This window comes from Pyrus communis, chromosome 17 (genome assembly GCF_963583255.1).
Source record: "Pyrus communis chromosome 17, drPyrComm1.1, whole genome shotgun sequence".
NCBI lineage: Eukaryota > Viridiplantae > Streptophyta > Magnoliopsida > Rosales > Rosaceae > Pyrus > Pyrus communis.
Window position 1 is genome coordinate 18,041,880 of NC_084819.1, and position 23,854 is coordinate 18,065,733.

The window sequence follows — 23,854 nt, forward strand, 5'->3', positions numbered from 1 at the left end:
GAGTTGTTTATTTTATTTATTAAATAGTTAGGTGGTGTCGGTTAGGATCGACGCTACTATCATTTTTTAATGTTGCCTGTGTCGGTTAGGATCGACGCTACTATCATTTTTTAATGTCAGTTTTATGCGACACTACTATCCTTTTTTTATTTTATATTACTTTCCTTCTTCGTGGCGAATTAAGGAGACTAATCGACATCAAAAATCTTTTCGTGACACTAGCAATGGTGTCGGTTCTATTATCCGACATTACATGAGTTTATGTCGGATTTGTACCTAATATCCGACATAAATTATATTTTCTTGTCGGTTTTAGAACCGCCAGTTATAGGTAATTTTGTAGTAATGTCATTAGATATCATGTCTCTTTTGTATTACAACAAAAGAAAAGTTCACCTCCTGCTCAAGGCTTTTGGTTGGACACAAGCCACCAATTTATGCTTAATGTGAGTATATAAGGGGTTTTCTAAAATGTAAGAAATCTTATGAAATAGTTGTGGAATGTGAGTAGCCAGTAAATCGGCTCATTATATTATACACCATCAGTTAACTAGCTACTCACATTTTGTAACTGTAATATTACCATCCCGCAAGATTTCTCCCTCATTGGAAAATTTCAAGTCCAATTTTGTTAATGTATCAAAACCAAGAAAAATCCCAAATTCAACTTTAATCTATATATTTTCATAAACAAGCAATGGACCAAATGGTTGACAAAAGGTGCATACTTTTTTGCAATGGTTGGAGGAAAGAGAAAAAGAACAATCCTTCTGATGTGTGATGGCGCATATGCAACAATTCATATGATATGTAGGAGTGGCCAAATATGTTAACATGCATGGTTATACAAAATCATAACTTTTGAATTTACAAAAAGGTCTTTTGGTGGACTCAAAAGTCATGCTTGGATCCCTGATCCACGGCATGGAATTAGAAACAAAATGCCAAAAGTTAGTTCAGAACTAAACCCTAATATTGATGTAATAATATATGAGCGTGTAAACATATGAGCCAATGCATGCATGTAAACACGTAGAATAGTACTGAGCAATTTCACAATCATCAGATCAGACCAAAACAAATAAATCACTTTCACAGGTTGCGTGTGGCTGACTAAATTTAGAGATCGACGTCGCTCACAGTCTTACACTAGTGCATGGAAACAATCACATTCACATATAATAAAAACATATCTCATTAATCAACGGACGTCGTATACTCTGTTTTCTATTTCATAATAAATGGTTAAACTTGTCAAAATGATTGCAATCATGAAACCCTATACAAAGTAAAATCGGAACTGGTTTAGTACGTAATAAATACGTACGTGTATTATTTCGCGACTTTGCTAAAAGTTTATTTTGTAAAATTTGGCCTTTTTTTTTTAATTTTAACAGTATTTATTTTAAGGTTAATTAATTATTTTTATTTCTTCAAAAATATATTGAAGAACATATGTAGATTAATTCCAAAACTCAGTCCACCCCCATTTGGAAGAACATATGTAGATTAATACCAATTACGATGCCAGTAGTTCAACGTCATGGCTTCAAAACGGGTCGACTGAGTCTTGAAACTAAAAAAAATTAGAAAAGAGATACGACGGAGAGGGTTCCGATGAGGACGGCTAGGGCACGTAAAATGGAAATTTCCTTGAATAGGGTAGGATAAAATTACGTATAGCACACCCAAAGCCACTACTTCGAGCTCGTAAAATGAAAGCGTTACGCTAATGTTGTGGTGATTAATGATATATAGCGACGAATCATGATGACCATTGTGCTCATAAGAACTTTGGCATGTCAAGGAAGGGATCAGATTCATACAAAACCTAGTAATTTGAAGCTCGATCGGCAGACACAGTTAGCTTTAATTAATTAGGTTAATGTCATGTAATTCATGCCCACACGAGAATGAACCAAATAAAATCAAATATGTTGCCAAAAAAAGAGTAAGTAAATATAATTCCACCGTCAGTGGCGAAATCAGGAATTCTCGGAGGGAGGGGCAAATTTATATGTGTGCAAGGTTAAAGAAAAATGGCAACAAGCGAATCTTTTTATATAGTAATGTCTTCCACAATTAATCAATACAAATAAATTATAGTTGTTGTCAGCGAGGTTTCATGTCATGAAAACGTCGCATAATAGGCTCATTATCAGTAAAAGCAAATACATCTCTCTCAATGTAAACAATCATGTTATCACTCAACCATTGATCTCCCATTTTGTTACGCAATGATGTTTTCACAATCTTCATAGCAGAAAAAGATCTCTCCATCGAAGCGGTTGCAACCGATAACACCAAAGCCAATGTAAGAAGCTTATATACTAACATATAGCTTTCACACCTCCCAGTTCATTTTGTGAGATTTAGGTTAACAAGGTTCATTTTGGAGGTAGTATCTACGAATTGCTTCGCGATAATTGGAGAAGGATTTAAGCACTTTTTCTTATAGTATCGTTCCATGACGTAATTGTATAACGAAAGAAAAAAAAAATCTTAGACTCTTAATCCTAGAGTAGACGATAGGGTAATATCTAATCAAATCACCAATTAATTAATCAATACTAACAATCATATGAATAATCAAGAATTCAATTTTTATTCTAAACCACAATTAAAAATTGAGTAAGTTGATTAGGGTTTATAGCGGTTACTGCAATCAATTTTTATTACCAGACCATGTGTGATTCAGGTTCCTATAATATATATATAATGTATGAATCCTCTTTTATGTACTTAAAAAAAAAAATCAATAATCATAGTATTCATATGAATAATCTATAATCGATAACCATAAATTAAAAAAAAAAAAAATTAAAATTTACCCCAATTGGAGCTCCTGGCGTGGTGTCTGGAGCTTGGTAGCCAACGGAACATGGCTTTCTTGTGTTCAATTCTGGGATTTGAGACAATTTTGAAAATTGAAATATGGGAATAAAGGTGGGGGGATGGGATTTGTAATTTATGGGCAAGGGTGGGGGTAATAATTGAAACCGGTGGGAGGATTGTGATGGGGACCAGTGGTCCCTCCCTCTTTATATATTTTTTATTTGATTAATGCAAAACGACTTCGTTTACCAAACAAAAATTAATTTTTTTTTTACCAGCCCCAAAACAACATAGTTTTGGCATGGATTTAAAAACTAAAAAAAAAGAACCTGCAAGCTCGCAATTCCTAGATTCGAACTAGGAACCACCGTGGTTCCCAGATTTCGATCGAACCAGAGCGGTTCAAACCTCACTCCTGCCTTTGTTTTTTGGCGAGCGGAGGGGCGGCCGCCCCCCTTCGCACCTATGTAGCTTCGCCATTGTCCACCGTTATATTAGTTGGGGCAAACCTGAATTACACATAACCATGCATCCACCTAACAAATGAAAATATACGTATACAACTGCACAATCCAAATATATCGCTTCAGATGGCTTCTTTTGCCAAGTTAGGAACAAACAATTATTTAGACAGGGTCGAGATGTCGATCGACACTGAAATGTTATGGTAGCTCGATGAATTAAGACTTCATATAATTTGATGGAACCATAATGCCTAAATAAAAGCACGTACCAATATTCTACTTCTATGTTTATATGAGTGGACATGTGGATGTTGACCTAACTTTGGTAGCTACGTGTAGGGCTCGACTACGGATTTGCAATTAAAAATAGGACAATGATTGTTTGCCCTTCTTGCTCTTCTGTTTTGTGTGATCACGGTTAAGCCACGTCAACATTTTATATTATTTTTTTATAGAGATAATAAGACAAAAATGAATAGTAATATAAAATGTTGACGTGGCTTAACCATGACCACACAAATAGGAAGGCACGGGAGGGCAACAAAAGTGGAAGGGCAGACAATCCTTGTCCTTAAAAATAAATTAAGAAAACTGTAGATTAGGATGTAATTAAGTTGATTAGGGCAGTGTTTCTCTCTTTGCACCTGAGTTCGAACTTTTTTTTTTTCCGTAATTTTAGATGAATTTAATATAGAATATAGCTTCTCTATCACAAAAATAAATTAGAGAAATTAACATATTTTTATAAATTTGATTGATCAATATTGAAATTAATTTGGGAGTCCATATGCATGTAAATGTAGTATGCTTCAGCAAGAGTGATGGATTTCATCGCAGAAGTGAGATATCAAAGAAGTTTAGCTGATAACTTGATGTAGAGAGATGAGGTGAACAGATTCAAAATTTTGGTTACAAATTATTAAATTAATTCAGTGAGTTTACGGACCAATCCAACCGAAAATAGTTAGGTTGGGTTGGGTTGTAAACTTTAAAAATCTGTTTTCGAGTAGAAACCTAACCCAATAGGTGGGTTAAAGTATTATTAACCTGATTGAAAATGACTCACCAGCCCAATAGGTGGGTTGAGTTAGGTTGAAACATTATTTACCTGATTGAAACCGATTCACCCATCCAATAGGTGGGTTGAGTTAGGTTAAAATATTATTAACCCAATTGAAACCGAGCCACCCGAATATCAACAATTCTATACACACATACACAAAATTTAATAATTATTGTACACACTTGTTTATTTATACTTTAGTTAAATGATGAAATTTAACTTAAGTAACAAATAGCGACTCTAAAACACCAAATCCACAAGATTTAAGTTTATATTATATGTGTTTTGGATTATTTGTCACTCAAACTCACTTCAAGAATAAGAATGAAAGTAAATAATCTAAACCTGTTGAACTTGCCCAACCCAACCCGCCTTAAAATGTTTTGGGAGAGTTGATTTGTCCATTTTCTTACGTGAAAATGAATTCTTATAACGTCAACGTGAGTCTATTGAGTTGTACATGGATTGAAATCCAACCCACCCAATACACATATGAATTAATTAATACCTAATGGTCCTTAAAGACAACAAAAAACAAAACAATTTGGTGTACATATATCAATATGATCTATGCTAGCCATGTTAAAAGAAAATAAAAAAAAAATCTAATGGTCCCAAATTAATGTATAGTTTTAATATAAAAACTGAGATCAGGTTGGAAGGAAATTAAACTACCAATAAGTGGCCAGCTTATGCCAGATAGGATACCTGTGTAATATAAATCAATAAATCATTGAATTTGTTTTGTATTTAACTAAATGATCGTTTCTAAATCTATAGCATGTCCCATACTTTATGTTTCATAGTTATGTCACCTGAATATGTCACAGATATTTTCATTTTTCTTTATCTGAAATCAGTTTATAAATTATTTCTGGTAATCTAAACTCAATTAGAAAATTTGAAAAATAAATAGTTTACAGATCAACGTCATGTTAACAATATTTGCCAAATACGATATATTATGTACTAACCATAAACATTGTTATTGTAATGTTGATATTTAATTGCACTATCGTTGTCTGCATTGCTAGCATCGCTACTCAGAGCAATTTGAAAGTTTATTTATTTAATTTTTTTTAAAGGCAAGAGGATTGCTACAAAATTTATAATATGTACAAGCTTCAAACAAATAAAAGACTTTACCCTCTCTTTTTTTGTTGGATATAGAAGACTTTACTAAAACCCATATGATGTAACGACAGTTCCATCGTTTTAATAGTATATTATACTAGTTTTAATAGTATTCTACTGTTCTAATTAAAAAATTGCCATATCATTTGGAAAAAGAATAGTATTTTGGTGTTTTGGGTTTAAAGGAAGTGATTTTCACACGTTCATTTTAGTTTTTTACACATCTCTCTTTATCTCTAACTAATAAATTAAACAAAATAAACGATCAAGATTAAACAGAAGTGCATAAATGGCCAAAAAATATGTGTATTTACCATTTCTCTTCAAATTATATCCTTTTTGGATATTACATTTTTCTTTCTTATACTTCACTTGATTCAGTATTTATTGGTGAACCAATTTTTTCTGGTGATGGCACCACATGCCTTGCTGTCCCGTGACCTATCCCTTTCCTCTCTTGGTTCATAGTGTCCTCTCTTGGTTCATAGTGTTGCATTAGTACTCCAGTCCGTGATCTGGCTCATTGAACCATTTTTAACAATCATCAAGATTTATACCCAAATTTCATGAGCACCTTTTCTTTTTCTTAATCTTTTGGCAAGAATTTCTCAAAATTATGATTAAAGATATTAGACCATCAATTGCATTGCGTTTATTAGGGGTGGACATCAAACCGACTGAACTATCTAAACTACAAATTCGTAATACACAATTTGGTTTAGTTTCGACCATCGAAATGTCAATTGAACACATGGAACATATGGTATGCTTTTAATGTTTGTTTGTCTCCTCATATGACTCGTCACGTGAGAAGAAAATCAAACATAAAGAGATATACAACCTCGTTTTAGATAATTACTTTCTTAGGGGAATCAAAGTCCATAGAAAATTACAGACAAAACAAGTAGTTGCACTAATGATCCACAGTTTATAGGACTAATCTGATAGCAATTTTCTGCTAATTAGTTCATGAAGACTACTGGGTTTTATGTGATAAGGATGAAGACAACTGTTGACAGATGGCTTTGACATTCCAAGATTCAGTAATTGCTGAGACTTGCGTGTAAGATATCCTAACAGTTCCATACAAAAGTTTGTAATCTACGAACTCAGACTTGACCAAGTAAACGGTTGAGATTCGACAATATAAAGTTTATAATTAAAAAAAAAAAAAAACTTTTTTATTACAAAATGACAATAAATATAACAAAAAAGCAGAGCACTTTCAGAGCTGTGAGTGTGAATACAGACACAAATACAGCAATAAATTATTTTAAAAAAATACATTAATAATGAGAAAAAAAAAGAAAAACAATTTAATAAAGTAAATTACTGGTAAATTCCAATCAGTCATGTTTCACAAACAAATCAGGAAAATCTCAGTACCTTTAAACATCACAGAATTCCATGCATCCCTTTTACTGTTTGTAAGGAAACTCTCAGCAGTGAGTGGGTCTTAAAAACCCACCACCTGACCTACCACTGACAACTCCACCCCTTCTTCTTATATCCCCATCCACTCACAGAGATCACTTTTTTTTCCATGACCCTGTAATTTTTGCACAGGCACAGGAGTTTTCTGGTTTTTTTTGGGTGTGGGTTTTTGAGATGGATCAGTTTTGGTGCCTGAAAGCTCCGTCCCAACTTAGATTCAGAAACACATTTGCCCCACAGTGAAAACCCACAAAGGGATTTGAGTTTACTGCTTATATTTGTTTTTTTTAATTAATTTTATTGAAAAGTGGGATCTTTTGGGTTTCTTGAGAGGTTTTATTGGTGTATGTTTCTGGGTTTTTCTTAATTCTGGTTAGAGATCTGGAATTGTGCCTTGTTTTAGGATAAAGAATGCTGAAGGGGTTTCAAAGATCTGGCTTTTCAAGATTGCTCTTTTGAGTTCCATCTCAGAGTGGTAAGTGAGTGAATTTACAATTACTTGTGAATTGTTGTTTATGTTGGTAAAATGATTGAAGTGAAATTTAAGCTGGTAGCATTTCAAAGTTCTCTACTTTATTGCGTTTACATATGTGTTCATATGTGTGTATATATGTGGAATTGGTGAAAAAATATAGTAGCTTTGTATTTTATTAATCTCTGGATGCTGCAATGGATTGAAAGAACTGATTTTGAATTTTATTTTTTACAGGGATATGAATGATGAATCAGAATAAATTTTAATGTGAGATTCTGCTGTGTATGTGTAGGCTTGTTGGTAGCTGATAGAATGGCCTCTGATCTCAAATCAGAGTTATCCAAGGAAACTCCCATCTTTAATCTAAAAGTCTGGGAAGTAATTGGAATTGCTGTTGCATTGTTTATCGTTGTTATCCTTACTGTGCTATCAATGTGTCTTACTTGGCGTAAGAAATCGAGGAAAGCTCGTGACAGGATACCCCTTAGTCAAATCCCAACTGTCTCGAAAGAGATTAAGGAAGTGCGGGTGGAGCAAGTATCTGCTAGGGAGTTTGCTCCTCGTGATGGAATTCTTCTCACCATTCACGACAAATCTAGTGACAAAGAATCCGATAAGATCATGGTCCATTTGGAAATGGGAAAATCAAATAATGGAGAAAATAGCAGCCAGTCAGGTTCGTTTAATCGTCTAGAAAATGATGGTGTCCTGTCCCATTCTGGAGAAGAAGGGAGTTCCAGCACGGTTACAGTGTATAAGGCTTCCTCATCGTATCCAATTACTGCACCATCTCCTCTGGTTGGCCTGCCTGAATTCTCACATTTGGGTTGGGGCCACTGGTTTACATTAAGGGACCTGGAGCTTGCAACAAACCGGTTTGCAAAGGATAATGTCCTTGGTGAGGGTGGATATGGAGTTGTTTACCGGGGACATCTCATCAATGGGACTCCAGTGGCCGTTAAAAAGATCCTAAACAACCTGTGAGTTTAAATATGACTGTATCTTGACTCTATTTTGGTTTCTCCATTCCTCTTTCTTGGTTCCATGAACTTGTCTGAACCTGTTATATTGTCTTTAGAGGCCAAGCCGAGAAAGAATTCAGGGTGGAAGTTGAAGCAATTGGCCATGTGCGCCACAAGAATTTGGTTCGCCTCTTGGGATACTGCGTTGAAGGGACTCATAGGTACCATTTTCTTTTGAATTGTTTTTTGTGGCTTTGGTATTTGAGAAGTGTATCGAGTATGTAATAACTTAGTACGGTTGAAGTAGCAGCTGAACTATAATAACTGGTCTGATTTGCATTTCAAAATTTCAGGATTTTGGTCTACGAGTATGTCAACAATGGAAACTTGGAGCAGTGGCTTCACGGAGCAATGCGTCACCATGGATATCTCACTTGGGAAGCCCGCATAAAGGTTCTCCTTGGGACCGCAAAAGCGTAAGTCAAGTCACCTACATAATTACTTTCTTTTTTCCAGGTTTCCTAGTTTCACTTAATGAGATATACTTGTTGCAGTCTTGCCTATTTACATGAGGCCATTGAACCAAAAGTGATACACCGAGACATTAAGTCAAGCAATATATTGATTGATGAAGACTTCAATTCCAAGGTATCTGATTTTGGGCTGGCCAAGCTGCTGGGTGCAGGAACTAGTCATGTGACAACGCGTGTTATGGGAACCTTCGGGTTAGTATTCTTTCTTGAGCATGGTTTGTTTTGGCCCCTGAAAAATGATGTGTCTCTCAGTTTTAGATGTGCAGAATAAATTGATAACTGATGCTGATGATTAATTATTTCTCGTGTAATCATTGTCCCTGTTACCAAAAAATTTCAGGTATGTGGCTCCTGAATATGCTAATACCGGACTTTTGAATGAAAAGAGCGATGTATATAGCTTTGGGGTTTTGCTCTTAGAAGCAATTACTGGAAGAGACCCTGTGGACTATGGTCGCCCTGCTCATGAGGTATGCACTCTAACCATCCTAAGATACCACATTTTTGTCAGCGTAGAATCGTAAGTGCTTGATGCAAGTTGGATTTATTGCTTGTACTAAGTAGTGAATGTCTTTTGAAAATACATATTACACAGTGAATGACAACAGTCAACAGACAATATACAGTCTAAATATACTTAGGAGTGCGCAGATTGTCTAGTCCAACATAGGCCCTCCCTAAAATTTACCCTTCTGAATCGCTTTGATTCTGTTTTTTCCTACTAAATATACTTAGCTTGGTTCTGGATATGTAAAAACCAAGGCTTTCATGTACTTATATGACTAACTGCTGAGCTTACCTGAGGAGTAATCTGGTAGGGTTTACATTGGACTTCGATACTCCACAGACAGAAATGGCAATAGAACTTTAATGTTGCAATGTCCATCCTTTGATCACCCTTTCATTTTGCTGAATGAATTTCTGGAATTTTGTTTGACAGGTAAATCTGGTTGATTGGCTAAAAATGATGGTTGGAACCAGAAGATCCGAAGAAGTGGTAGACCCAAACATTGAGGTGAGACCATCGACGAGAGCCCTAAAACGAGCCCTCTTGACTGCTTTGAGGTGTGTTGATCCAGATTCTGAAAAAAGACCCAAGATGAGCCAAGTTGTCCGTATGCTCGAGTCCGAGGAATATCCTATACCAAGAGAGGTTGGATTTTCATTCCATCTCTAAAACACAATTTCTGTTGGATATTAACTTGAAATTATGTCTGTTAGAAAGAGAATGAACCGGCAACTTCTGGTCTGGCTCGACTGCATTTGAATCCCGGAAGGAAATATCTGATTCCATTTTCTAACCACATTGCCTCTGACATGTCCTTGTTACATCTGTAAATGTAGAGCTTTTTAGCTGTCTCCCGAATTGAATTTCGATTCAAAGGACCAAAACATTTTCCCCTGCAAAAGATTTAACCTTTTTGTGCGTTTTAATCGCTCAATATTCTATCAAAATCTCTCCCCACGCATTACATTTTGTTCTCCCTTCGTCTTATCCATTTTGTTTTCAGTCCTCACAAGACGCAGGCTTCGTTAACTTTTATACAAAGAGATGATTTTCACCTGTCTTCTGAACACAATTTTTATTCTTAATGTTCAGGATCGAAGGCACCGAAGAACTGAAGGAGGTAGTGTGGACATTGATTCCCAGCGTGAAAATTCAGACACTGATCGGAGTGATTATCCGGGTTCAAGATCAGAGAGCAAAGGCTACCAACGGACGTAATAACGCAGTGATTCGTTTAAGGATGTCGGAAATATAGAAAGTGAGGGTAATTCTTAATATTTTTTTTCTCTACACGTAAATTCTTGGGTTTGTCTGTCTGAGACTCTGAGCTGATGCTGTTAGGAAATATGTGGTAGAAGGGATTGATGGGGAAGAGAGATGATCCTCCCTTTCTCTCTCCCCCCTCCTTTTGTCTCTTTGGTTTTATTATTTTTTGTAGATGGAGAAATGTATTGTGTATGGAAGTGGTGGTGTTTGTGAAGAACCCAAAACAATAGGGGCTTTGTTATGTACAGAGATTTGCTCATCAAATTTGGTGGATGAAATTGCTCCCTTTTAGTTTAGACAACAAGGCTTCTGAGTCTCATTCTCTTGGTCACCTGGTGACTAACGATACACGGTCACTTACAGTTTAATTCGATATCGAGGGGTGAGATTTAAACATTAAAAGCACGTCCATGTATCCTCCACATTTGATATGAAATTCGAAAGTGAGTGACCATGCTTTCTGTGGTCGCCAGACAATCAATAAAACATCTCTGCCCATTTATAATGTGTTATGAATATTGCAGCCATGAGAAGCTCAAAACCATAACTAAATAATCTGTAATCTCTTGAAATATTGTCTTTGAATTAGTTTATAACGTTCGGAGACTGAAAGTGATGTTCACACTCTCCATTTTGGCTTCTGCACTCCTCTCTTTGTTCGTAGCTTTAGGATTGAACAAATCAAAAAATATTTGAGAGATAAATATAAGAAGGAGTGCAAGAGGAGAGATAGGGAGTGAAAATTAATTCTCTTCGAAGACATGCAAATTCCAAATTTGGCATTAATTAAATTAAAGCAATATTGGAAAAATGGGTATCAAACTTGAGTTCTTCTTGGTGGTACCGAGAAGTTGTATTTGAACTCTGACTGTCTCTAACCATCACGGAGTGGTCTAGTCATTGAGATTGAATTTCAGGTTCGTATTCTGTACGGCACATCCTAGTTCAATTCTTCATCAAGGTTGTGAGCTCATCGATTTCTCACATTTTGTGTTCTCCGTCAAGGTTAAGAACATTGTATGCTGTGTTTCTTGCCAAGCAAGACAGTGTTTTTATTTTATATAAATTAACTTGTCTTTGTTTCATCAAATTTCTGCTGACGTAGCTAAGTAAATCGGATTCGTCAGAGTTTTCGGTTTTTTAATTTCTTGCGAAACGGGAAATGATCAAAGCCCCCATGTATGACCTGTTTCCTGATTTCCCAAGTATTCTTCCATGCTAAGACTCCAATTAATCAGCGGGCTCAATATTGTTATCACATAATTCATATGTAGCTATAATTTTTTGCATTATATTAAGCTCATCGATTAACTCTTAATCCGCTGGATTATTTTTGTAAAAAACCTCATTTAGTCAACTTGTTCTCTCCCTCTCTTTCTCTCTCTTTCTCTCTCTCTTTCTCTCTCTCTCTCTTTCTCTCTCTCTCTGGAGTAATATGTTGTTTATTCAAAAACAGCAATTTCAACTTCCTTGGACAGAAAGAAAAAGAATGATGCATCACCTTACTTTTACCAACATAGTTTAAGCACGATTGACATCAATAATATACATATATATATATGTGTGTGTGTAATTATGTGTATATTTACTTCCACTCAGTTTTTCTTCAAAGTTTGCTCTAAGCTAACAACTATGGCTCAGATGGTTGGCAGAGATGAGATAGAGTCACTAAGAATCGAGCTGGAAGAGTTCGGAAGAAGCTTTAGGGCATCCTTTCGGAGTCTTTCCTCCAGTTTCCGAGCCAATTCAGCGTTGAGTTCTGCCAAAGATGATGCGGAGGATGCTCAATTTGCTGAACAGTGGGCAGCCATTAATAGATTGCCAACATTCGAACGGTTAAAATCATCTTTGTTTGACAAGGATGAGGGAAACGAGTTTGATGGTGAAGGAAAGCGAGTTGTTGATGTTACCAAGCTTCGAGCTCTGGAACGGCATCTATTCATTGAGAAGCTCATCAAACACATTGAAAATGATAACCTTCGACTCTTGCGCAAAATTAGAAACAGGATTGACAAGTAAGCCTTTTCTTCTTTTGCATGACGATCAAGTGAAGTTTATTTTTCCTTCATGCCAAACTGTTTTTGTAGGGTTGGCGTAAAATTGCCTACCGTGGAGGTGAGATATAAGAATGTTTGTGTGGAAGCAGTGTGTGAGGTGGTTCACGGAAAGCCCCTCCCAACTCTTTGGAACTCAGCCAAAAGCATGCTTTCAGTAAGTACTTAAATCATGTCCAAAAGTAACAACTTAACCATTCACTAGTCAACTTTATGAATCTGTTTTCGATTTTTTCCTCACTTTTTCTGTGCAGATCTTTGCCAGGTTTCCGGGTTCACAGTCACACGAGGCCAAGATAAGGATTGTTAAAGATTTCAGTGGTACAATAAAGCCAGGAAGGTAAGCTAGTATCCTTTCATCTACTAAATTTAATTCAACTAAGCCAAAAGTTCTCATGTCTTCGTACTAAATCGGTTCTGTTGCAGATTTACTTTGCTGCTTGGGCCCCCGGGGTGTGGGAAGACCTCCCTTCTTAAGGCGCTATCCGGGAATCTGGACAAATCCCTCAAGGTTTCTCTTATTTTTATACTTGGAGCATCTTTGTAAATTTGTAATATGGAATTCGTAATCCCCATCTTCTTATTTTAACTATTCGATTCAACAGGACACCATTATAACATGGAGTCCAGTAATTTCAGAGTTTGGTTAAGAGCTGCTGAAATTTGTTTGCTGACTTCATACTTGCTTGTTTTGTCCGACTTTTTCCCTGCTAGTTCTCAGGTGAAGTTACATACAATGGACGCAAACTATCGGATTTTGTCCCCCAGAAAACATCAGCTTATATAAGCCAACTCGATGTGCACATTCCCGAAATGACTGTGAGGGAAACACTCGATTTTTCAGCCCGCTGTCAGGGCATTGGAAGCCGAGCTGGTAAGATTTTGTTGAGGCTAAGATAATTATTATGTGGTTAAATGTCTACAACCTATTGACGAAGGATAGTTGATCTGGTTTTATGCCCACAAAGATGTAATGCTGGAAGTCAGTAAAAAGGAGAAAGAGGCAGGAATAATTCCGGATCCAGATGTAGATACCTACATGAAGGTACTTCAACCTTTCTGATATTCTTCATTCCAAGTTTATGAGATCATTGATTTCTTGCACTTTTCGTTCTTCATCAAGGTTATGTACTCTATTGTTTATCATGACGTTTTTATAATTTATGAGTCCATGACAGGCAATTTCTGTTCAAGGACTAAAACGAACCCTTCAGACGGACTACATTTTGAAGGTAGAGTTAAAATCCTGTTTCCTATAATTTGTGTCTGCACAAATGCTTCCCAGCGTCTTACAATGTTCATGGTGGTTTTTCAGATCCTTGGACTTGATATATGTGCTGACACGCTGGTTGGAGATGCCATGAGACAAGGCATCTCTGGTGGTCAAAAGAAGAGAGTCACAACAGGTAATGCAAATAGAAATACTGATAGTTTTAGAAAATTATGCAATGTCCTAACTTCCAGCCTCGGATGACCTACCTCACCGGGTGTGAATTTTAATTTTGTAGCGGAGATGATCATTGGTCCCACAAAAGCTTTGTTCATGGACGAAATAACAAATGGCCTAGACAGTTCCACTGCATTCCAGATTGTTTCTTGTCTTCAGCAGCTGGTGCACATAACAGACGCTACTTTACTAGTTTCGCTTCTTCAGCCAGCACCGGAGGCCTTTGATCTCTTTGATGACCTTATTTTAATGTCGGAAGGGAAGGTTGTTTATCACGGTCCACGCGATCAAGTCTTGGAATTTTTTGAGGATTGTGGGTTTAAGTGTCCTGAGAGGAAAGGGGTTGCGGATTTCATTCAAGAGGTAAGTGAATTGCAGCTTGCTTATGATGAAATCCTTTTTGCGCTTTCGAATCTACAGGTTAAAGAAACAGTTAACATCGTGGTTCTGTTGTAGGCTATCTCTGAAAAGGATCAGTCATACTATTGGAACCGCACCGAACCTCACAACTATGTATCCGTTGATATGTTCTCGGAAAAATTCAAGGCATCTTGTTTTGGGAAGAAACTAGATGAAGACCTGTTAGGGACAAATGACAAGTCCCAAAACCATGAGAATGCTCTCTCCTTCAGCGTGTATTCTCTTTCAAAACGGGAACTCTTTCGAGCTTGCGCATCAAGAGAACTTCTTCTCATGAGGAGGAACTCTTTTATCTATATATTCAAAACAATTCAGGTCATCATTTGTGCTTTTGCGTTTACACTTCTCAATTCAACTTAGGAATTATGAAAACATGCTAAGACTATTTTTTCGCTGCAGCTTATCGTCATTGCATTTATTACAATGACTGTGTTTTTGAGGACTAGAATGGGTCTTGATGTTACTCATGGTAATTACTACATGGGGTCCTTGTTCTTCGCTCTCACAATACTTGTCGTTGATGGAATTCCCGAGATGTCCATGACACTTCAGCGACTAGAAGTATTTTACAAACAGAGAGACCTGTGTTTTTACCCGGCTTGGGCTTACGCAGTTCCTGCAACACTTCTAAAAGTTCCTGTTTCACTTGTGGTATCCCTGGTTTGGACTTCTCTTACCTATTATGTCATTGGATACAGTCCCGAGCCACAGAGGTCAGCTTGAGTTTAAAAGGCTTATTTGATTTATGTTTTCGGTTTGGTTTCAGATTGTTGTTAAGATGACGTGATCTTGTTTTAGGTTCTTCTGCCAGTTCTTGATGCTTTTTGCTGTTCACTTTACATCATTGTCTATGTTTCGCTTCCTGGCGTCGTTCTTTCAGACTATGGTTGCCACTATGACAGGCGGTAGCTTTGCATTATTGTTTCTCATGCTATTTAGTGGATTCGTTATCCAAAAACGTGAGATTAATTTACCTGTTTCTCCAGTTCATTTGGAAAAAAATCAGCTGAACAAACAAATTTAATTAGTCATATTGTTGTTTGCAGCTTCCATGCCTGTTTGGTTAGAGTGGGGTTTTTGGGTTTCTCCCCTGACATATGGAGAGATAGGCCTCTCTGTCAACGAGTTTCTTTCACCGCGGTGGCAAAAGGTTGAGCATCTCATTTCATGGAAGATATAAGAAAAATACTATTAACTCATTTTCATGCTCCTCAGGATGCTTTCTGTTTTTTTTACCTCTGCAGATGCTATCCCCAAATTCTACTACGACTATTGGGAGACAAATACTTGAAAGCCGTGGCCTGAACTTTGAAGGATATCGCTACTGGATATCACTTGGTGCCTTGTTTGGATTCGCAATAGTTTTCAATATCGGATTCACCTTGTCATTGAGTTTCCTTAAGTGTAAGTTATTTGATTTTTCCGCTATCCTATTTTAGCGCAAGAAGTGGAACTTAAAAACACCTCGACTCATCCCATTTTGCACACACTCAGCTCCTGGGACATCTCGTGGGATCATTTCACACGAAAAGCTCTCTCAAATTCAAAGTACTAATGACAACCTTGGTGATGCCAATTTGAAGGAGAAGTCCACAAATCATCCTCCTAAAACAACTGAGAGCGGTTAGCAGATTCGTGTTTGTTTCCCTTATTTTACAGAGAAACTTCCACAACATTTTTACAGTTGCCTTTTTCGGGATTAACAGGAAGGATGGTCTTACCTTTCACTCCCTTGACGGTGGTGTTCCAAGATGTGCAGTACTATGTTATTCCTGAGGTGACAATATTAAGTGTTCATTTGCACAAGGTTCAGATAGTTGCAGGATTAAAAAGCTTTTACTAACGTTAATTTCTTTCTTTCTTGTATTTGCGTTTCAGACAACCAGGGAACCGGGATTTAATCAGAAAAAGCTCCAGCTTCTGAGTGATGTTACAGGAGCGTTTAGGCCCGGTATCCTTACAGCACTGATGGGTGTGAGTGGAGCTGGGAAAACTACGCTTCTTGATGTTCTTGCAGGCAGAAAGACTAGTGGCTACATTGAAGGAGACGTAAAGATTGGTGGATATCCCAAGGTTCAAGAAACATTTGCTAGGGTATTGGGTTACTGTGAACAGACCGATATACATTCTCCACAAATCACAGTAGAAGAATCTTTGATCTTTTCTGCTTGGCTGCGTCTGGCTTCGCAGATTGACTCAAAAACAAAATCTGTAAGGCCATTACATGTAGATATCAAATCAAATCTTCGGTTTTAATTTCAATAGTGTGACGGTTTTTTGGCATTTCTAACAGGAGTTTGTGAATGAAGTTCTTGAGACAATTGAGCTTGATGGAATAAAAGATGCCTTGGTTGGCATACCTGGTGTTAGCGGTCTGTCAACAGAGCAGCGTAAACGCCTTACAATTGCCGTGGAGCTTGTTTCAAACCCCGCCATAATCTTCATGGATGAACCTACGACTGGTTTGGATGCAAGAGCTGCTGCGATAGTGATGCGGGCAGTGAAGAATGTTGCTAATACAGGAAGAACAATTGTTTGCACCATCCACCAACCGAATATCGATATATTTGAGTCATTTGATGAGGTAAAACCTGGATATTAGAAGCATCATTCTTTGATAAGGTTTTTAACCTTTTTCATAAGTTGCGGTGTTTTCTTTTCTTTGAATACAGCTAATTCTATTGAAAACCGGAGGGCTTATAATCTACTCTGGACCGTTGGGACAACACTCGAGTAGGGTTATAGAATATTTTCAGGTTCGTAAGTTGCACTCTGATTTCTGAAATACTAGTTGCTATAAGCAAAATACTTATACCAAAGATTCGGTATGCTGAACTGTTTCTATATAATTACTTCTGGCAGAGTATTCCCGGGGTTCAAAAGATTCGCGATAACTACAATCCAGCAACATGGATGCTAGACATCACTTCTACATCAGCTGAAGCTGAACTTAGAGTTGACTTTGCCCAAATATACAGACAATCTTCTTTACATGAGTGAGTTCACTTGAAAGTGTGATCAAATCATGGCTTTTGAACTCGGATTTTTGTGTGATTGTTTTTGAAAACTCGAATGCGACTGATTTCCTAGTATCCCATTTGCAGGAACAATATAGAGCTTGTAAGACGGTTGAGTACCCCACCTCCTGGCTCAACAGATCTGCATTTCGCTACCCGATTTTCACAAAATGGCTGGAGACAATTCAAGTCTTGCCTTTGGAAGCAGAACTTGTCTTACTGGAGGAGTCCCGCATACAACTTGATGCGCATCATGCATACGCTTGCAACATCTCTAATTTTCGGGGCCTTGTTTTGGAACCAAGGACAGAATCTGTAAGCCCTCAGATCATGTTATTTTGTCCAATCGTATAGAACCTTCATTCACTCATATCTAACCAACCTTATTCTTACTTGATTTTCGATTTCTGCATTTAGAACCAACCAGCAAAACTTGTTTAATGTACTTGGTTCAATGTTCGCCGGTGTCATATTCTTGGGCATAAATAACTGCTCAACCGTTTTGCAACACGTTTCAACGGAGAGAACTGTTATGTACCGCGAAAATTTTTCAGGGATGTATTCTCCGTGGGCATTTTCACTTGCACAGGTGAATTTATCTTATATCTGACAACATACTTTATTTGTACCTTTCTTAACACTTTGTTTGTACAACGTAGTACTCCTCAAGTTCACAAAAGTCTTCAAAAATTGCAGGTTGCAGTTGAATTTCCCTATCTATTTGTCCAGGCAGCCACATTTACGATCATCACATATCCAATGATTGGATACTATGCGTCATCATACAAGGTTTTCTGGTACTTTTATGCTATTTTTTGCTCATTCCTGTACTACAATTACATGGGATTGATGCTCGTGTCGTTGACGCCAAACTACTTGGTAGCTGCAATTCTCTCCTCGGTTTTCTACACATTGTACAATCTGTTTGCTGGTTTTCTGATTCCTAAACCGGTAAGCCTACTCATTCTTCGCCAAATACAAAATAAACGTTGCTTTTCAATATTTTTCGACCAAAAAGCTGACTTGGATAAATTGTTTTTCCTGCAGCAAATTCCGAAATGGTGGATTTGGTTGTATTACATGACTCCTACATCTTGGTCAATGAATGGTTTGCTTACTTCACAATATGGAGACATAAACAAGGAGGTTATGGTGTTTGGCGAAACCAAAACTGTGTCTGCCTTCTTAAAGGATTACTTCGGGTTTCACCACGATCAGCTGGCTCTGGTGGCGGTAGTTCTCATTGCTTTTCCGATTGCTTTTGCATCCATTTTCGCCTTCTGCATAGGACGGTTGAACTTCCAGAGGCGGTGAATGTGTGATGAATCTCCTGTAGCCACAGTTGAAAATGTCACAAATCGGTAGAGCTAGTATGCCTTCTGTTTGTATGTATAAATCTGTCAGTCTGTACCAATTAGAGCTGTCAATGTATCGGATTTTTATTATAAAGCTAATATGAATTTTCTTGTAATAAAAGAGGATCAGGCGATGATAGCTTCTCGACCGAGAGCCTACGGTGTCCATTCCCTTATTTGTATTGAAAGAAATAGAGAAATACATCATGTAACCAATTCTCGCAGAGGAAAAGAACAGCCAAAGAGGAAAAAACAGAGTAAACGATGCGACAGGGAGCAACAAAAATTCGAATCTGATGTAATTAGTAAAATATGGAATCCGTATATGATCCAAATCCGTTAAAAGAAACCAGCTTTTTTTGCTACATGTTTTCATACACCAAGAATCAAAATTCAAAACATCTTGTATAATCTGATACAAACATGCCAAATTGAAATATTTGAAGTGGAAAGAAAGATTAAGGGAAAGACGTCTACAAGCAAAAGCAAAAGCAAAAGCAAGACTCTTGATTTCGGCTGCTTGGAAGAAACAGATTATTGATAAACTGCAAGCAGAGAGGAAAAGCACTTGTTCTACCCTTGGGGCTTTTCCCACTTCAATGGCTTCACCACTTCCCATGAGAAGTCAGGGTCATCCCTACCGAAGTGTCCATAAGCAGCCGTTTTCAAATACCTGCCCCGCTTGAGATCAAGGTTAATCGCAATCATTCCCGGCCTGAAATCAAAGTTCTCCTTGACTAGTTTAAGAATCTCCTTGTCAGGAATCATTCCAGTGCCATAACTGTCAACGAACACTGATAGTGGCTCGGGAACACCAATGGCATACGAGACCTGCACTATGCACCTGCGAGCAAGACCATTGGCCACAATGCTCTTAGCAGCCTGTCTAACAATGTAGGCACCACTCCTGTCTACCTTGGTGGGGTCCTTGCCGGAGAAGGCACCACCACCATGGGCTCCCCAGCCACCGTAGGTGTCAACGATGATTTTGCGGCCAGTGAGGCCAGCATCACCGTGAGGTCCACCAATGACAAACCGACCTGATGGGTTAAGATGGAAAATAGTCTTGTCGTCTAGGTACTTCTCAGGAACAACAGGCTTGATAACATGCTCTTTGAGGTCAGCAGCAATCTGATCATTGGTAACAGTTTCGTCATGCTGAGTAGAAATGAGAACCGTGTGGACTCGGATTGGAACCATAGCGCCATGGTCATTGTAGTATTCAACAGTGACTTGTGTTTTTCCATCAGGTCTCAACCACGACAAGGTTCCATTCTTGCGAACTTCAGTGAGACGGGCACCAAGGTTGGTGGCAAGAACATGGCTCAGAGGCATAAGCTCAGTGGTCTCATCAGTGGCATAACCAAACATGTGACCCTGATCTCCTGCGCCAATTTCCTCAGGCCGCTTGGTCAGGTGGCCATGGACACCCTGGGCGATATCAGGGCTCTGTTGCTCAATGTTAACCAAGACCTTGCAGTTGTCAGCATCAAGACCAACACTTTCCGAAACAAATCCAATTGTACGGCAGGTATCGCGCACAATCTTTTCGTAGTCCACTTTGGCTTTGGTTGTAATCTCTCCGAAGATCATGACCATGTTCGTCTTGGTGCAAGACTCGCAGGCAACTTTGCTGTCGGGATCCTGTTCGAGGCACGCATCTAGCACTGCATCAGAAATCTGATCACAGAGCTTATCGGGGTGCCCCTCGTTCACGGACTCGGAAGTAAACAGGAAGGTGTCTGCTGACTCAGCCATTCCTACAAGCTGCAAAAACAAGAATCAAAGCTATCAAACTAAATCAATTGGAGAATCTGTCCGGTTAACCACATATTGTAGGATGATCGAATTCGGATCCAGAGAGCTTGAAAGTACCATTCTTCCAGTCCAAGCAATCATACTAACAGTAATGTGTAACAAGTAAAAGAAGTCGGTGCAAAAGCTACAAAAACAGAAGAAACTAGTATTGTTGTGTTGTGGCATGAGAATAAACAACAGTAAAATAAAGCAGTTGAGTGTCTGGTAATTCTAGTTGTAAAAGTGCTTTTAGAGAAAAATAATGTCTGAGTGTTTGATAATTTTTTTTGTAAATTTGTTGACGTTCATTTCTTGCTTCAATATACATTGAATCTAGCCAAACACTACCTTCATTACAAACACAAATTGAACGTACCCAACAAAAGCAAATTATAAGAAAAACCCAGTAACCCATATTCCAAGAAAAAGAAAACCCCACTTCCAAATCTATAAATAAGAAGGATATTCTACTTTAAACTTATCTAAACTACGGGAAGCGGGATTCAAACTAAGCAACAAACGACTCAAACTGAGTACAAAAGCAAGCGAATTACATCATCAAGCAAAAATACTACTCAAGAACAAGAAAAGCAAAAGCATTTGCATGAGCTTTTGAGGTTTCTAAAAGTGCATCCTTACCAAAAGCGAAAATCTGAGTCCTGGGTCTTGAGCTTCAGCGTGTTCCCAGTGTTTCGGTGCTTGAAAGCTCGAATCTTTGCCACATTGAATCCGAGAATTCCGGGCTTTATTTATAGACAGTGTTCTGGTAGTGGTAGCTTAAACATACAGACTACAGTCATAATATTCCTCTTGTTTTCAATTTTTACTGATTTTTTTTATTCGTATTCTTTGATCTATGAGAATTGACGGTTAAGATTTGTTTTTGGTGATGGCGTGGGAGATTGAAGATCCTGGCCGTTGGATATGGGTGGATTAAGGGCTGGGATTGGAGGGAATCGGTGGAGTAAAGCGACAGGCCGTCCTATTTGGTTTTGTTCCTTTATTCGTGGAAGTTTGTATTTGCAGTATATTTTTGTCTGCACATAATTTATGGAAATCCATCACCATTTTCTTTTCTTTTGCTAGATTATTATTTTGGTAAATTGATTTTCTTTTTTACAATGATAACGTCAATGTGTTAAATTGTTCAATTTTAGGGAAAGAGGAATAGGAATAGGGAGAATCGAATATCACTAGAATGCATATGCATTACTGTTTTCCGTCATTGCGGGTTTGGTGGAGTATATGGACTTTTACCAACTCTAGAATGTGAGTTTAAGCTCAACTGCTATATTTTTGGGGTTTTAAGTCATAGCACGGTTCGGCTGTAATACTACGTAACACTAAAGTGATATGAGTTATATATAATATCTAAACGTTGAAAAGATTTATTATATTTTTACGTGCTAAATCTAACCATTAATTTTTTGAACCGCTTAATAATACATACTGTGAAAGATAATTACACTAAGACACATGTGGATGACTAAAAATTATATAAAGTTGTTCACACTCCTTTGCATGGTGCATGATTGATAAAATGTTATTGTTTATAATGCATGATTGATAATATGTTATTGTTTTTAACTTTATTATATTTGTCCATTAACAACAGGCATTTTTCACGTTGCGTTATGGCGGTTTTAAGAATCATGTCTTCTGAAATTCTAGTATGACTTTCTTTTCTTTTTTTTTTAACAGAAATAGCGGAAATATCGTGAAAATCCTTTCTTTCTTTTTTTTTTTAAAATTTTTTAAAAGGGGATAATTGGTTGTAAACTATTGTTATTCACTATTTTCGGGGGCCAGGAAGACTTAGGCATTTTAGCCTCCCTCTAGCCACAAGTCTGGCTTCCACACCAACATCGAATTTCGAACTCAAGACCTCCAATTTTTAGTTTAAAGGAAATGTCGCAGTTCGCTCTTTTGAATTTAGTGAGACATCTTACTAAGCACTTATTTGACAACATTTGACGAGTATGACGTTGAGGATTTGTGGACATTTGGAAGCATTATTGATGTGGTGTGACATTTGAAGACATTTGGAGGCATTAATAAACACACCTACAATGCCTCCAAATGTCACACCACTTAGCTAAGTGGCGTAAGAATCAACAAAAGACATCTAATCACAATCACAAAGGGCACTAATAATATATCCGAATCTATGTTATTTGAGCTTTATTTTCATTATTCGTCGAAGTATTGGAGTCCACGTTGTCTACACGTCATGCAATGCAAAAGTGATCTCCACCTAGCCCATGATCCCGGTGTTGCAGGACGGAAAAGGATTCCCGTCGGATTTTTTTTTGGGGATTCGAAAGATTCCATAATCCTGATCGTTCATCATACATCGGACGGTAAGTTTTTGTTAAGTACTATTTATATTGAATTTTAAATTTAAAATGATTTCTAACCGCATGATGTATAATGAACAGTCACGATCACGGGATCCCCTGGATTTCTAGGAAAATGATCCTCGTCGGATCCTTTTTCCAGATAATGGGTGGTCTAATTAACCTAATTCTTCTTAAATCTTAGCAAAACTATTAACATGCATGACGTCACAAATCCACCGTTCATTTAGTGATATAAAGCTTTATTGTTGTTGTTGGTTTAGGAATTTGCTTTAACTGGGAAAATGGGTTTCTGGATTTTTAAATTGGGAAAAAAAAAAAAAAAATGCTTTGAAGAAAACTACACAAGATATTGTCGTATGAGGCCCCATGCACAATGCATCGACAAGGGGGAGTGAAAAAGAATTAAAAAAAAGCTTTTGCGGTGAAGGTGGATCGAACACCTGACCTTCAGATCTTCAGTCTGACGCTCTCCCAACTGAGCTATCCCCGCTTGGTTGTCAAGTGCTAGCAAAAGTCTTATTTATTAAAATCGGGCCACCAACCAAGTGCCCCATGCTTCCTTGGATTAGACGGTATTTGAAAGTTTCTAATTTACGCAAGAAAAAATTGAACTTGAGTGCACGGAGTGAAAGACACAAAACCAGCCTAGACCACATATGCGTGAGATCGAAGGTAACTACAAAGTCACATAGTTGAGGGCACGTGACCATCGATACTCAGATAATTTAGG

At 37.6% G+C, this 23,854-nt stretch overlaps 3 protein-coding genes and 1 non-coding gene across 6 annotated transcripts; 2 read left to right on the forward strand and 2 right to left on the reverse strand.

Annotated features, from left to right (window-relative positions):
- The first annotated feature begins 6,867 nt into the window (after positions 1-6,867).
- LOC137722343 (probable receptor-like protein kinase At5g18500) lies at positions 6,868-11,162 on the forward strand. Of its 3 annotated transcripts, none has more exons than XM_068461322.1 (8): positions 6,868-7,409; positions 7,698-8,385; positions 8,484-8,588; positions 8,721-8,843; positions 8,922-9,092; positions 9,241-9,370; positions 9,841-10,053; positions 10,501-11,162. In XM_068461322.1, exons 2-8 carry the CDS (start codon positions 7,718-7,720, stop codon positions 10,624-10,626), a joined length of 1,536 nt encoding a protein of 511 aa, XP_068317423.1. In that variant the 5' UTR covers positions 6,868-7,409; positions 7,698-7,717; the 3' UTR covers positions 10,627-11,162. The 3 variants fall into 3 exon arrangements, with proteins under 3 accessions (XP_068317423.1, XP_068317421.1, XP_068317422.1); XM_068461320.1 differs by having other exon boundaries at positions 6,868-7,405; positions 7,640-8,385; XM_068461321.1 differs by having other exon boundaries at positions 6,868-7,405.
- A 1,144-nt stretch (positions 11,163-12,306) lies between these two features.
- Positions 12,307-19,164, forward strand: LOC137722437 (pleiotropic drug resistance protein 3-like). The gene is made up of 24 exons (XM_068461442.1): positions 12,307-12,689; positions 12,762-12,885; positions 12,983-13,068; positions 13,155-13,239; positions 13,443-13,602; positions 13,697-13,773; positions 13,907-13,960; positions 14,044-14,134; positions 14,237-14,538; positions 14,632-14,910; positions 14,995-15,308; positions 15,394-15,554; positions 15,642-15,745; positions 15,840-15,999; positions 16,090-16,218; positions 16,302-16,372; positions 16,474-16,806; positions 16,889-17,179; positions 17,268-17,351; positions 17,458-17,591; positions 17,700-17,927; positions 18,030-18,201; positions 18,309-18,563; positions 18,660-19,164. Exons 1-24 carry the CDS (start codon positions 12,307-12,309, stop codon positions 18,924-18,926), a joined length of 4,344 nt encoding a protein of 1,447 aa, XP_068317543.1. The 3' UTR covers positions 18,927-19,164.
- Positions 19,165-19,306: 142 nt separating this feature from the next.
- Positions 19,307-21,559, reverse strand: LOC137722438 (S-adenosylmethionine synthase 5-like). Its single transcript, XM_068461443.1, has 2 exons — positions 21,404-21,559; positions 19,307-20,734 (listed from the first exon to the last, which is right to left on the reverse strand). Exon 2 carries the CDS (start codon positions 20,723-20,725, stop codon positions 19,541-19,543), a length of 1,185 nt encoding a protein of 394 aa, XP_068317544.1. The 5' UTR covers positions 20,726-20,734; positions 21,404-21,559; the 3' UTR covers positions 19,307-19,540.
- Positions 21,560-23,541: 1,982 nt separating this feature from the next.
- On the reverse strand, positions 23,542-23,614 carry TRNAF-GAA (transfer RNA phenylalanine (anticodon GAA)). The gene has a single exon. It is a non-coding gene; the product is annotated as a tRNA-Phe (tRNA).
- Between the last annotated feature and the right edge of the window lie 240 nt (positions 23,615-23,854).

Coding starts and splice junctions, on each gene's coding strand:
- LOC137722437 (XM_068461442.1), top strand. CDS start 12,307: ATGGCTCAGATGGTTGGCAGAGATGAGATAGAGTCACTAAGAATCGAG. Junction 12,886..12,982: donor CAGCCAAAAGCATGCTTTCA/GTAAGTACTTAA, acceptor TTTTCTGTGCAG/ATCTTTGCCAGGTTTCCGGG. Junction 13,240..13,442: donor ATCTGGACAAATCCCTCAAG/GTTTCTCTTATT, acceptor TTTCCCTGCTAG/TTCTCAGGTGAAGTTACATA.
- LOC137722438 (XM_068461443.1), bottom strand. CDS start 20,725: ATGGCTGAGTCAGCAGACACCTTCCTGTTTACTTCCGAGTCCGTGAAC.
- LOC137722343 (XM_068461322.1), top strand. CDS start 7,718: ATGGCCTCTGATCTCAAATCAGAGTTATCCAAGGAAACTCCCATCTTT. Junction 9,093..9,240: donor CGTGTTATGGGAACCTTCGG/GTTAGTATTCTT, acceptor AAAAAATTTCAG/GTATGTGGCTCCTGAATATG. Junction 10,054..10,500: donor AATATCCTATACCAAGAGAG/GTTGGATTTTCA, acceptor CTTAATGTTCAG/GATCGAAGGCACCGAAGAAC.